The 16093-nt window shown below is 46.7% G+C and overlaps 1 protein-coding gene across 1 annotated transcript in view; it reads left to right on the top strand.

The window, feature by feature from the left end:
- The window catches only part of LOC144761524 (uncharacterized), a 745631-nt gene that overhangs the window by 673175 nt on the left and 56363 nt on the right, over positions 1-16093 (top strand). The window contains 1 exon segment of the mRNA XM_078646848.1: positions 3-119. Within this exon segment, the coding sequence (XP_078502974.1) occupies positions 3-119 (117 nt within the window).

Below are 16093 nucleotides of genomic sequence, written 5' to 3'. Positions count from 1 at the left end.
AGATAAAACTGTTTTAGCTGAGCATCAGCGAATACATACTGGCGAGAAACCATATAAATGTTCTGAATGTGGAAAAGCTTACAGACATAGTTCTGTTCTGTCAAACCATCGGAAAACCCATCACAGGTGTTTATCTCAGATCCAAAGCTGAAACGATATAGTCAAAATTATATTATTGAGAAACCAAATGAGTACTTTTAATGTAAGGCATTTAATAAAAATGAGCATTTATCAATCGTTAGCTAACACTTAATGGTGAGAAACCACTTTGGTGTTCTGAATGTGACGAGGCCTTCAATTGAATTTTTTTTTATTTCTACATTGGAAACACCAGACTAAGTGTGAATATGCGGTCAATAAATATATTAGCTGCTGATATTGGTGAGGGAGAAATCACAGATGCTAAACTGTTGAGGAACATCTGATGCAGCATCAGCTCAATCAAAATGTTGATAAAAATATGACAGACTGTTGAACAGCAGTTATACCATACCAAGAGCCCCGGGTCCAGCTTTCCTGTGCTGCTGCTCCAGTCTCCTTCCTTCCAGTATTTTAAAGGGCTTTTTCCTGCTTTCCCCCTTATTTTTCTTGCTGCTTTCTCTTTCCTTCCCCGGTTTTTCTGAGTGCTTTTCCCTTGTTTTTTTGTACTTCTTTCTCCTTCCCCTCCCTGTGTTTCTAACAGATTTTCCTGCTTTTCCCACGTTTTTCACTGCTTCTTCCTGTTTATTTCCCCTCATTTGCTGCTCCGCCTGATGCCTGTTTTCTTGCTTCCCGTCTAGCCCTGCCCACTGCTTCCCTTCACCCCTCCTTCCTCCCAGGACCTACTTAATGGAGGAACTATTGGCTTTTTGCGAAGTATTCATTTTTCAAAGAGCGAGGGTGGAACTTGATGCACTCCCATGGAGCACTCAAAGCTAATTTAAACAAGAATTTGCAATGCAATCAGTCTCTTATTTGCGAGAGTTAGAGCTTTTGGCCTTGTAAATGACAATGTCTTTTACCCATGTGTTTTGGTTTGGAGTAGAGTGGATGGAAGTTGTTTGAGGTGGAATTGTTAGTTGTGGAATTCTGTGGGGTGGAAATGTGTAATGTGTAGTGGTATTATGTGGCATGGTGAATGTTAGACCTGGCACCATTGGCGTGGGTCTCCCTTCCATTTTTGCTGTTGCCTCATGTGTTTTTGCTGGTGTTAGATGCTTTGGGCACTGTGCCACTGCTGTCCAGTGCCACAGTGCGAGTGCTCCCTGTTGTAAATTGATGTATGGATTTGTGATTCCATGTTTAGCTATCTGGTTTACTTGTCAGACCCTGGTCTAGTGCACTGCGTGTGCCAGGGCGTGTAATCCAAATGCTGCTGGTGGGCCTGCAGCACTGGTTGTGCCTCCCGCAGAAGCAGCCTTGTAAAATGGGTCTACGGTCTGCCATTGCAGAGCCTGCGTGCAGTCTGGCACTGTCATGCTGACTGGGCCAGTGCACCCGATTCCCAGTCCCTAAACCTTCTCTTTTCTTCATATCAGTCACCCCTATGGTAGGCCCAAGGGCAGGGTGCATTGTAAGTATAAGGTAGGACGAGCCCTGGTGTGTGTGGCATGTCCTAATAGTGAATTACAGCCATTTTCGTTTTTCACTATTGCAAGGCTACCTGTTCTCCATAGGCCAGAATGGGCTATTAGCATTGTTACATTTTATAATCCTAACAGGCTCAGAGAACGTGGTAGAAATTTGAGTTTAGTATGCCTGAACTCAGAATAATAAAAGACATCTTTTAGTAAAGTTTACTTTAATATTCTGTGTTTGCAAATACCACTTTTAGAAAGTAGGTATTTGCTTGCCTAACCATTCAAACCTGCCTCTGGTAGGTTGTGTATTCCTATGTCTGGTTGTGTGAGTGACAGGGCTGGGGAATTCCAGGAGACAGGCTGAGTCATCCAGTGGTGCATCTAGATGGGAGGGAGGAGTTCACCTGAACTCTGAATAGGGCTGTGCCTGCCTTCCACATGCTGGCTCCGCCCCCTGGGGAGCGGCTGATGTCTCTGCCCTGCACACTGAAAGAAGAGAAGGAGTCCTGTCAACAAAGTGCTCCAGGACTGTACTTGCCTTCCACAATGCTGGCTCCACCTCCTGTGGGGCGTCTGACGTTTCTGTCCTGCACTGTGAAAGGAAAGGAGAAGTCTGGTAAACAGAGTGCTTCAGAACTGGTTTGGTCTGGGCAAAGGCCCCTCTCCCCTCAGAGAACAAAGGATTTTGGGTATAAATATTGGGACCCTGCTCCCATGAAATCAGATCACTTTTGGATTACAAGAAGAAACCTTTACTGAGGAGAGGAACCTGAAGAAACTGAGGAGAGACTATTCCCAAGCTGAAGTGCTGCTTAGGAGATTGGCCTGCAGTGGTTACCTTACTGCCAAAGGAAGGAGAAAAGAACTTTGTGTACTTTGCTTTCAACTAGTGAAGGATCTCCAAGGGCTTGGAAAAGAGCTTGCCTCCTGCTGAAGTCTCAGGGACAACAGACTTCAAACCCCAGCTCCCCAGAGTTCTTGTGGAAGTGCCTGCTGCTGTTTTGGGCCTTCTGAGGAACTGCGTGTCGCAAGGAGCTGGAAGTGTGACTCAACGAGAAGAAGCATGTCGCCGTTGCTGCTGCTGCCATCGCAACTCCGAATAAGGAGAGTGTCGCCGCTGTGGCTGTCGCACTGCACCGCATCAGGAGAAGAATTTTGCAACGAGGTCGGAGCGTGTCGCCGTCACTGTGCCTGCGTCGCAACTCCAGGGAAGGAGGGTGTCGCCACTGGAACTGTCGCATTGCAGGGGATCGACCAAGAGCACCTCGAATCCCCGAGAAGCGCACCGCCATCGGAGCTGCTGCCATCGCATCTCGGATGTCGCCGCTGTAGTTGTCGCATCGAGCGGAAGCTTCACGCATCGTGGGAGAAGAGTGTTGCCGCTCGAGCTGCTGCCTTCGCATCTTGGATGTCGCCGCTGTAGTCCACACATCGAACTGAGAAGCTTCTCGTATCCCCGAGAAGCGTGCCGCATCTGGAAGATCTTCACATCTTTATTTCTTTGTATCTGAACTGTGAAGCATTTCCCATCGTTGCGATATTGCTTGTCGTGGAAGCGCAACGCAACCTAAGGTACATTGACGCAGAGTGTTGCATCTAAGAACTGAACTGAACTAAGCTTAAAACTGCCATCTAAAAGTAATCATAGTGTGTACTTTTGTCGTTTATGGTCTTGTGGTAACTCTATATAAAGTCTACTTATTTTTTATATAAAACCTGTGTGGTGTCCATTTGTAGTGTTGTCACTGGGTTACTGTATGTGATCACAACTGCTTAACACACTAAGCCAGGCCCCGTCCCTCCTATTCCTATTTTAAAAGCAAAACCCCCTATGGTATCTAAAAATCAGCCCAATAAACCGGATCACTGAAATAATATCGAGGGACAAAATATCGACCAACAAAAATATCGTTGACAAAATATCGAGAGACAAAATATCGAGTTTCTATCTACAAACAGGTAAGTACAAAAATATCGAGTTAAAAATATCGTTTACAAAAATATAGTTGTAAAAAATATCGACTTTAATAAAAACAATGTTTAATTACATTAATATAAAAAATTAATTACTAAAATATACTTAACAATACTTAAAATAACTTTTAATAATTAAATAATTAATGAAAGTCAAAAAATAATATTTTTTAATCATATTTCTTAAAACATATATATATATAGTAACAAAATGTAATTAAATAATAGCCAATATTATTAACGTACAAATACAAAAGAGTAAAAATTACTATTCCCACTCCAGTGGGTGCAACAGTAGGGAAAGCGTTGGATAGCGTAGGGGTTAAAATTACTATTCCCACTCCAAAGAGTGCAACAGTGGATATATGACGTTACAACGCAACTTTTACAACGCACTACCATTACAACGTAAGTATTGGTAAGTATATAATAATTTTTATAATTTAAATTATTTAAAATTAATTTAATATAATTTAATTTCATTTCATTTCATTAAATTAAATTAATGTAAATTTAATTTTACTTTATTTTTACACTGTACCCCTGTACCCCAAAAACCCAAAACTGACCCTGAACCCTAAAAAAAACCCTTTACCCAAAAACCCAAAACTGACCCTGAACCCTAAAAATACCCCTTTACCCAAAAACTAAAAACTGACCCTGAACCCTAAAAATACCCCTTTACCCAAAAACTAAAAACTGACCCTGAACCCTAAAAATACCCCTTTACCCAAAAACTAAAAACTGACCCTGAACCCTAAAAATACCCCTTTAATTTAACATAATTAGCAATTAATCAATTAAATTAAATTAATTACCAATTACATTTTAAATAATTAACAAATATTATTTAATTACCAATTAATTAAATATTACTACCAATTAATACATTTACATATTTAATTATTTATAATTACATTACTTCCCACCCTATTCCCCTATAAACCCACAACCCGCTACAGGAAATACATTATTTTAATGTACATAATTAGCAATTAATTAATTAAATTAAATTAATTACCAATTAAATTTTAAATAATTAACAAATATTATTTAATTACCAATTAATTAATTATTACTACCAATTAATAAACCCACAACCCGCTACAGAATAAAATTACACAATAATTAAAAAAAAATCATTAATTAAAAATAATTATAACATAAAATGACACTTTTCACACATATTATAACATAAAAACACTATAAATAATTAAATATTATTTAAAAAACGATATTTTTTACTATCTAGATTATATACTTGGATATTTTCACTTTCTATATTATTTACAGTCGATATTACTTCACTTACCTTAAAAACGATATTTTGGCTGTCGATATTCTGTCCTGTCGATATTTTGTCCAAACGATATTTAAGACTCGATATTCTGTCCAAACGATATTTTGGAGTCGATATTATGTCTGTGCACCCAATAAACCATCTCAAATACACACTCCGTCAGCCGTGTGGTTGGCCAAGAGTAATCAATCTGCTCAGCTGAGTGCAAATACCAAGGGGGTTGGGACCGTCCAGCCAGCTAAGGTGTCTAGTCTTAACTCGGCACCTGATGCTGCCAAAATAGCTCCCCCCAAGGTTACCTCTCGGATACCCCCGGTTAATCTTCCCCCTGACTGCCACCCCTTTGTAGTAGTGCTCGTTAATGTTCCACCATTGAAACCTACCCAGCCCGAGTCCCTCCAGGCTTTAAAAAACAAGTGTCTCCATTGGTTAAAAGCTAACAAACCACTCCCAATAGGTATGGATGGACTAATCCTTGGTGTTCGAAGGGTTGGTTGGGTGGGCCAGGGTAAAAAGCGGTTGGAGGGAGATTGTATTATTATTAACTTCTAGGATAGTAGAGTGTCTGAGGTAATTTGTGGCCAAAAACAAGAAGGGGAAGGCGCTGGAATAAGAGCAGTGGATCTGACCTACTTCTACCCTAGGCCTGCTGGTAATCCGCCCAGGCTTGTAAATGGGGATATTTGTTTAGGCCCTAGGGGAAGTCCACGATATCCCGTGGCGCCCCTCTTCCTTCCCCAAACCGGACGGCCGGAGATGACCTGGGGCCCCAGGGGTTACTGACTTAAGGCCGGGGGCGGGACTTTGGTAGAGAAATTGAGAGAGCCCCTGTCCCATCCCTTGATGCAGCCCCCATCGCCTCCCCCATCTGAAATCCACTCCACACTATTAGATGCACTGGGAACGATAGAGATACCCGACAAAATTGGAACCCCGATGGATCTCCAAGAGGTTGCCCCAACACATGACCTGGCATCCGGGGGCGTTCCAGCTGTGACGGACCCATCTTTTAAGGTTCTCAGCTGGAACGTCACCGAAATTTCAGGGAAATTGACACTACCTGACTGGAATGCATTTGTGGACGAGCACTCCATATGCATTTTTCAGGAGACATGGAGCATGGATCCTATTCATAAGGCGGGATACTCTACCTTCTTTACCCCAGCAGTTCGCTCAGAATCAGGGAGGGGACGCCCATCTGGTGGCCTTCTTATCTGGGTTGCTGCCGCATTGAATTGTAGGATGAGGGAGCATCAGATTGGTAGCCCGGACATCCTTAATATTACCATGAAGGACTCCAGGGGTCGCGCCATTTTGAACATCTTTAACATTTATGCACGTGGCACTAAGGGGGGAAGGCAGTCCCCTACAATTGCCCTCTTGGAGGATCTCTTGAGATCAACTCCATATAAGGCTTGTACCCTGGTTGCCGGTGATATTAACTGCACATTCGAGCCCTTAGGCTCGGATGTTTCCCTGGACCAGGACGAGGAGGACGCTAGGAGGGGAATCCCTGCCCTTGGAATAGCCCCCATTAAGAGGTGGACCGAGGTGGCCCTGCAGGTGTATACCCTCAGCTTGGAGTTTAACTTGAGGGCTTTAAATGGGAGGACAGAGTCGGATAAGGGGGGGGGTACACACATACAACAGGCCCAACCACACATCAAGAATTGATTATATCTTGCTTGATGTGTGTTTGTGGAATTCGGTGAAGGACATGTCTGTGGTCCCCTCAATAGAGAGCGATCACAACTCACTTTCCCTCACTTTAGATCCTTTGTGGCTAGTTGATAGGGGAAGCCTGGCACCCCCCCTGTAGTGGAACTGGGCGAGTCACAAGTAGCTTTGTGCGGGAGGAAAATAAAGTGGTAAAAATTGATTCTCTCAGAGGAAAAGGTTGCAGCCATAACGCACCGGTTAGCCCAAGCACAACTTAACTTAGGGAACTCTGAGGGAGGATTGGGAATGGCGTGTGGTGTCTTTAGTGAGCTCACTGAGGCCCTAATCAAACTGTTCACTGCTCCCCCAAATAGACGAGCGACAAAGGGAAGACAGGGAGTTTCCAAGGGATGGTACACCCACATATGTAGAGAGTCCAAGACCAGACTGGTAGCAGCAGTTAAATCTAAATCTCAAATTAAGATCAGAGAGGCTAGGAAGGCTTACTCCAGGTCCCTCCAAATTGCGAAGAAGGACTGGGAGGAAACATTTTGGGCTGACTTACTAGCTGCCAGTAAACGCAAGGATGCTAGAGGTTTTTGGAAACTGGGGGGTGCCCGCAACAGACCAGACGATACTTTGAGGACCTGTAATATCCCTCCCCAGAGTTGGTCGAAACACTTTGGATCCCTATATGCTCCTGTAGATGGCCCCCTAAATGATCCTGCCCCTGCCCCAGCCTCGCTAGGAGACGTCACCTTAGATCTGTTTACAGGTAGGGAGGTCGAGGATGTCATAAAATGGCTGGCACCGCGGAAAGCTCCAGGACCGGATGGTCTTCCTGGCGACCTCCTACGTGCTTACCCATCTGACTGGGGCATTGTAATTGCTGCCCTTTTAAATGACATCTTAAAGGGTGGTCCTGTACCTGATTCATGGAAAGGGGCGGTGGTCGTTCCCATCTATAAAAAGGGCTGTAGGAACAGCCCAGGGAACTATAGGCCAATAAGCCTGATCGATTCTACCCAAAAGGTGGCAGGAAAGGTAATTCTGGGCAGGATTCTTAACTGGGTGGAAGAAAATAGAGTGCTATCTGACTTTCAGGCTGGGTTCCGCTCAGGAACGGGGACCATCGAGCAGGTTTTCAGATTAGCACTCTTAAATTGGAAAATTGTGGAACTAGGCAAGGGCAGTCTTTATTTGGCCTTCATTGACCTGAAGACTACTTTTGACCTGGTTCCTAGGGAGGAACTCTGGAGGGTGCTTCAGGGACTGGGACTGCCCCCCTACATGCTATCCCTACTCATCAAACTCCACACCAGTAATTATGCCCAGGTCCGATGGGGGCAAAATGGGGAAACAACGGACAGGATACCGGTCTGTCGGGGAGTCAGACAGGGTTGCGTGTTAGCTCCCACACTCTTTTCGCTATACGTAAACGGTGTGGTTGAGCATCTCCAGCAAGAACCAGCGGACGCACCCTGTCTGGGGGGAGCAAGGATCTCCACTCTGCTCTTCGCAGATGATACTCTGCTTATTTCAAAAACTCCCCAGGGCCTACAGAAGCTATTGACCCGCTTCCAGGACTTCTGTGTATCTAGGGGTCTGGTTATAAACGTGGCAAAAACGAAATATTTGATTTTGCACCCCCCAAGGAAATTGGGAGAGCCGCCTGTCTTGAACTCCGCCCCCCTGGAGAAAGTCTCAAAATTCGACTACCTAGGGCTACGTATTACTGACAATATGAACTGGTCCGCCCACATTGATAAGATGGTTCTCAACCATAAAAAGGTAGGAGGTGCTTTGCTCAGAGAATTTCGAGCATCTCCGAGACAAGCGGTGAGCCCTGCAATTGAGATCTACAAGGCAAGAGGCGTAACATCAGCATTGTACGGGGCAGAGTTATGGGGTCATTGCAATATGGACTCTCTCACTAAGGCAGAGAATAAACTTTTGAAGGATCTCCTAGCCCTCCCTTCAAGCACCCCGACAGTCCCGGTGCTCCTGGACATTGGCTGCAAGAGTATTAAAGATCAGGCTCGCCTCCGTCCACTGCTTCTTTTGTCCCGCATTTGGAGGGTCCCGGAGCTGAAGTCCTATGCTGACGGCCTGGCAAAGATAATGAACATGGGAGGTTGGGCCAAGATCAAGTGGCTGAGGGACATTAAAAGTCTTTTGGGGGAGTTGGGCTTGGGGGACTGTTGGATCTCAAAATCTGCTCCTCCAAAGGCTGACCTCAAAAAGTTATATTGGGAGTGGGTTTCTGGCAACCTCATCAGTAACCATCACCATTGCAATTTGACTGCATCTTTTTTGGAACTAAAGGATGTGGCTGTTTTTGAACCCTTTCTGGATCTAATCTCCCTGCCAGCAGATAGGTCCCTGTACTACAAATTTAGGGTAGGTACCCTTCCGATTGGGACCTTTGTATCAAAATGGAAGGGAGTCCTTCTGTGCTCTTTGCCCAGCTAGGCCAGAAACTGTAGCACATATACTTTTTGAGTGCCCAGACTATATTAAACCCAGGAGATATTGGCTCAAACCCCGTTTTAAACGCCTGGGAACACGTAGGCATTTGGTCGCACTACGGATTTTAATGATCGATTCCGCCCCTCTAATAGTTTGTGGTGTTTCCAAGGTTGATTCGTTGCAAGAGACTCTCAGTTTCAATTTAATTCATTTTTTAGCTAATTTATCATGGATTATTCCCACTTTTATCTGTTTTAACATTTAACTGACTAACGTACATTGCATTGTTTTATAAATATGTCTCATGTGTATGTATGCTTTCAAGACATCTTGCATATCGAATAAAAGCTTTCAACCAACCACAACTGCTTAACTTACAACGCCTCTGAAATAAGGCCTTGGCTGCTCTCGCCACGCTACCTTGAGGGTGAGCAGGGGTTATTTTAGGAGTGTAATCCTTTCCCTGACTGGAGGAGAGGGTCCCTATTTGTCACAAGTACCTACCTGTGCCAACTAGAGACCCCCAAATATAACAGTGAATTGATAGGGGATGTGAGATGCACAGAATAGATTAAAAGGAAGATTTAGAGGGATAGTTCATTTGTGCACCAAGTGGTGAATGAACTACAGACCGAGGAGCAGAAAGAATGTAAGAGAAGGAAGGGGAGAACAGGCCACAGATGCATAAAGAAAGTGCAGCTGTGTATGCAGAGACACCCCAAGAAGAGGACTAGAGCGCGGTTTTGAGGACCGGAAATCTTGTAAATACATGGAAAAGAAGCGGCTCGAAGACCTGAAGTGAACCAATATGAGAGAGGCATGACAAGTTCATAAGAAAGTGAGAGTGTGGAGAGAGAGAGGGGCACCCGGCGGGGGAGGTGAGAGGTGAACCAGTGCACAGCCTGAGAAGGTGCAGGAAGGTAGCATGGCCGAGCAGGCCGTATAAAGAGAAGATAACTTACTGAATGGACAGTGGAATCATGACGTATGAGACAAATTGCTTGTGGAATATTCCTGTTCTCTTTTTCAACATCTCAGCAGCAGGTACACACATTACTGCAGCAGGTACACACATCTCTGCAGGAGGAAGATACACACATCTCTGCAGCAGGTACACACACCTCTGCAGCAGGTACACACATCTCAGCAGAAGGAAGGTACACATTCTCTGCAACAGGTACACACATCTCTGCAGCAGGTACACACATCTCAGCAGAAGGAAGGTACACACTTCTCTGCAAAAGGTACACACATCTCTGTAGCAGGAAGGCACACACAGCTCTGCAGCAGGTACATACGTCTCTGAAGCAGGTACACACATCTCTGCAGCAGGTACACACATCTCTGCAGCATGCACACAGATCTCTGCAGCAGATACACAATCTCTGCAGCAGGTACACACATCTCTGCAGCAGGTACACACATCTCAGCAGCAGGTACACACATCTCAGCAGAAGGAAGGTACACACATCTCTGCAGCATGTACACACATCTCTGCTGCAGGAAGGTACACACAACTATGCAGCAGGTACACACATCTCAGCAGCAGGTACACACATCTCTGCAGCAGGTACACACATCTCAGCAGAAGGAAGGTACACACATCTCTGCAGCATGTACACACATCTCTGCAGCAGGTACACACATCTCTGCATCATGCACACACATCTCTGCAGCAGGTACACACATCTCTGCAGCAGGTACACACATCTCTGCAGCATGCACACAGATCTCTGCAGCAGATAAACACATCTCTACTGCAGGTACACACAGCTCTGCAGCTGGAAGGTACACACATCTCTGCAGCAGGTACACACTTCTCTGCAGGTAGGTACACACATCTCTGCAGCAGGTACACACATCTCAGCAGGAGGAATGTACACATACCTCAGCAGAAGAAAGGTACACACATCTCTGCAGCAGGAAGGTACACACATCTCTGCAGCAGGTACACACATCTCTGCAGCATGTACACACATCTCTGCAGAATGTTCACACATCTCTGCAGCTGGTACACACATCTCTGCAGCAGGTGCACACATCTCAGCAGAAGGAAGATACACACATCTTTGCAGCATGTACACACATCTCTGCAGCAGGTACACACATCTCTGCAGCATGCACACACATCTCTGCAGCAGGTACACACATCTCTGTAGCAGGTACACACATCTCTGCAGGTAGGTACACACATCTCTGCAGCAGGTACACACATCTCTGCAGGAGGAATGTACACATATCTCAGCAGAAGAAAGGTACACACATCTCTGCAGCAGGTACACACATCTCAGCAGAAGGAAGGTACACACATCTCTGCAGCATGTACACACATCTCTGCAGCATGCAAACACATCTCTGCAGCAGGTACACACATCTCTGCAGCATGCACACAGATCTCTGCAGCAGATACACACATCTCTGCAGCAGGTACACACATCTCTGCAGCAGGCAGGTACAAACATCTCTGCAGGTAGGTACACACATCTCTGCAGCAGGTACACACTTCTCTGCAGGTAGGTACACACATCTCTGCAGCATGTACACACATCTCTGCGGAATGTTCACACATTTCTGCAGCTGGTACACACATCTCTGCAGCAGGCAGGTACACACATCTCTGCAGGTAGGTACACACATCTCTGCAGCAGGTACACACTTCTCTGCAGCAGGCAGGTACACACATCTCTGCAGGTAGGTACACACATCTCTGCAGCAGGTACACACATCTCTGCAGCAGGCAGGTACACACATCTCTGCAGGTAGGTACACACATCTCTGCAGCAGGTACACACTTCTCTGCAGGTAGGTACACACATCTCTGCAGCAGGAAGGTACACACATCTCTGCAGCATGCACACACATCTCTGCAGCAGGTACACACACCTCTGCAGCAGGTACACACATCTCTGCAGCATGCACACAGATCTCTGCAGCAGATACACACATCTCTGCAGCGGGTACACACATCTCTGCAGCAGGCAGGTACACACATCTCTGCAGGTAGGTACACACATCTCTGTAGCAGGTACACACTTCTCTGCAGGTAGGTACACACATCTCTGCAGCAGGTACACACATCTCAGCAGGAGGAAGGTACACATATCTCAGCAGACGAAAGGTACACACGTCTCTGCAGAATGTTCACGCGTTTCTGCAGCAGCTACACACATCTCTGCAGCTGGTACACACATCTCTGCAGCAGGTACACACAGCTCAGCAGAAGGAAGGTACACACATCTCTGCAGCATGTACACACATCTCTGCAGCAGGTACACACATCTCTGCAGCATGCACACACATCTCTGTAGCAGGTACACACATCTCTGCAGCAGGTACACACATCTCTGCAGCAGGTACACACATCTCTGCAGCATGCACACACATCTCTGCAGCAGGTACACACAGCTCTGCAGCTGGAAGGTACACACATCTCTGCAGGTAGGTACACACATCTCTGCAGCATGCACACACATCTCTGCAGCAGGTACACAAAGCTCTGCAGCTGGAAGGTACACACATCTCTGCAGGTAGGGACACACATCTCTGCAGCAGGTACACACATCTCTGCAGGTAGGTACACACATCTCTGCAGCAGGTACACACTTCTCTGCAGGTAGGTACACGCATCTCTGCAGCAGGTACACACATCTCAGCAGGAGGAATGTACACATATCTCAGCAGAAGAAAGGTACACACACCTCTGCAGCAGGTACACACATCTCAGCAGAAGGAAGGTACACACTTCTCTGCAACAGGTACACACATCTCCGCAGCAGGTACACACATCTCAGCAGAAGGAAGGTACACACTTCTCTGCAACAGGTACACACATCTCAGCAGAAGGAAGGTACACACATCTCTGCAGCAGGTACACACATCTCTGTAGCAGGTAGGTACACACATCTCTGCAGCAGGTACACACATCTCTGCAGCAGGTACACACATCTCTGCAGCAGGTACATACGTCTCTGAAGCAGGTACACACATCTCTGCAGCAGGTACACACATCTCAGCAGCAGGTACACACATCTCAGCAGAAGGAAGGTACACACATCTCTGCAGCATGTACACACATCTCTGCTGCAGGAAGGTACACACAACTCTGCAGCAGGTACACACATCTCAGCAGCAGGTACACACATCTCTGCAGCAGGTACACACATCTCAGCAGAAGGAAGGTACACACATCTCTGCAGCATGTACACACATCTCTGCAGCAGGTACACACATCTCTGCATCATGCACACACATCTCTGCAGCAGGTACACACATCTCTGCAGCAGGTACACACATCTCTGCAGCATGCACACAGATCTCTGCAGCAGATAAACACATCTCTACTGCAGGTACACACAGCTCTGCAGCTGGAAGGTACACACATCTCTGCAGCAGGTACACACTTCTCTGCAGGTAGGTACACACATCTCTGCAGCAGGTACACACATCTCAGCAGGAGGAATGTACACATATCTCAGCAGAAGAAAGGTACACACATCTCTGCAGCAGGAAGGTACACACATCTCTGCAGCAGGTACACACATCTCTGCAGCATGTACACACATCTCTGCAGAATGTTCACACATCTCTGCAGCTGGTACACACATCTCTGCAGCAGGTGCACACATCTCAGCAGAAGGAAGATACACACATCTTTGCAGCATGTACACACATCTCTGCAGCAGGTACACACATCTCTGCAGCATGCACACACATCTCTGCAGCAGGTACACACATCTCTGTAGCAGGTACACACATCTCTGCAGGTAGGTACACACATCTCTGCAGCAGGTACACACATCTCTGCAAGAGGAATGTACACATATCTCAGCAGAAGAAAGGTACACGCATCTCTGCAGCAGGTACACACATCTCAGCAGAAGGAAGGTACACACATCTCTGCAGCATGTACACACATCTCTGCAGCATGCAAACACATCTCTGCAGCAGGTACACACATCTCTGCAGCATGCACACAGATCTCTGCAGCAGATACACACATCTCTGCAGCAGGTACACACATCTCTGCAGCAGGCAGGTACAAACATCTCTGCAGGTAGGTACACACATCTCTGCAGCAGGTACACACTTCTCTGCAGGTAGGTACACACATCTCTGCAGCATGTACACACATCTCTGCAGAATGTTCACACATTTCTGCAGCTGGTACACACATCTCTGCAGCAGGCAGGTACACACATCTCTGCAGGTAGGTACACACATCTCTGCAGCAGGTACACACTTCTCTGCAGCAGGCAGGTACACACATCTCTGCAGGTAGGTACACACATCTCTGCAGCAGGTACACACATCTCTGCAGCAGGCAGGTACACACATCTCTGCAGGTAGGTACACACATCTCTGCAGCAGGTACACACTTCTCTGCAGGTAGGTACACACATCTCTGCAGCAGGAAGGTACACACATCTCTGCAGCATGCACACACATCTCTGCAGCAGGTACACACACCTCTGCAGCAGGTACACACATCTCTGCAGCATGCACACAGATCTCTGCAGCAGATACACACATCTCTGCAGCGGGTACACACATCTCTGCAGCAGGCAGGTACACACATCTCTGCAGGTAGGTACACACATCTCTGTAGCAGGTACACACTTCTCTGCAGGTAGGTACACACATCTCTGCAGCAGGTACACACATCTCAGCAGGAGGAAGGTACACATATCTCAGCAGACGAAAGGTACACACGTCTCTGCAGAATGTTCACGCGTTTCTGCAGCAGCTACACACATCTCTGCAGCTGGTACACACATCTCTGCAGCAGGTACACACAGCTCAGCAGAAGGAAGGTACACACATCTCTGCAGCATGTACACACATCTCTGCAGCAGGTACACACATCTCTGCAGCATGCACACACATCTCTGTAGCAGGTACACACATCTCTGCAGCAGGTACACACATCTCTGCAGCAGGTACACACATCTCTGCAGCATGCACACACATCTCTGCAGCAGGTACACACAGCTCTGCAGCTGGAAGGTACACACATCTCTGCAGGTAGGTACACACATCTCTGCAGCATGCACACACATCTCTGCAGCAGGTACACAAAGCTCTGCAGCTGGAAGGTACACACATCTCTGCAGGTAGGTACACACATCTCTGCAGCAGGTACACACATCTCTGCAGGTAGGTACACACATCTCTGCAGCAGGTACACACTTCTCTGCAGGTAGGTACACGCATCTCTGCAGCAGGTACACACATCTCAGCAGGAGGAATGTACACATATCTCAGCAGAAGAAAGGTACACACACCTCTGCAGCAGGTACACACATCTCAGCAGAAGGAAGGTACACACTTCTCTGCAACAGGTACACACATCTCCGCAGCAGGTACACACATCTCAGCAGAAGGAAGGTACACACTTCTCTGCAACAGGTACACACATCTCAGCAGAAGGAAGGTACACACATCTCTGCAGCAGGTACACACATCTCTGTAGCAGGTAGGTACACACATCTCTGCAGCAGGTACACACATCTCTGCAGCAGGTACACACATCTCTGCAGCAGGTACATACGTCTCTGAAGCAGGTACACACATCTCTGCAGCAGGTACACACATCTCTGCAGCAGGTACACACATCTCTGCAGCAGGTAGGTACACACATCTCTGCTGCAGGAAGGTACAGACATCTCTGCAGCATGTACACACATCTCTGCAGAATGTTCACACATTTCTGCAGCTGGTACACACATCTCTGCAGCTGGTACACACATCTCTGCAGCAGGTACACACATCTTAGCAGAAGGAAGGTACACACATCTCTGCAGCAGGTACACACATCTCAGCAGAAGGAAGGTACACACATCTCTGCAGCATGTACACACATCTCTGCAGCAGGTACACACATCTCTGCATCATGCACACACATCTCTGCAGCAGCTACACACATCCCTGCAGCAGGTACACACATCTCTGCAGCAGGTACACACATCTCTGCAGCAGGTACACACATCTCTGCAGCATGCACACACATCTCTGCAGCAGGTACACACAGCTCTGCACCTGGAAGGTACACACATCTCTGCAGCAGGTACACACTTCTCTGCAGGTAGGTAGACACATCTCTGCAGCAGGTACACACATCTCAGCAGAAGGAAGG

The sequence above is a fragment of the Lissotriton helveticus genome, chromosome 6, assembly GCF_964261635.1.
Source record: "Lissotriton helveticus chromosome 6, aLisHel1.1, whole genome shotgun sequence".
Lineage (NCBI taxonomy): Eukaryota > Metazoa > Chordata > Amphibia > Caudata > Salamandridae > Lissotriton > Lissotriton helveticus.
This window is presented reverse-complemented; position numbering and strand designations above follow the sequence as displayed.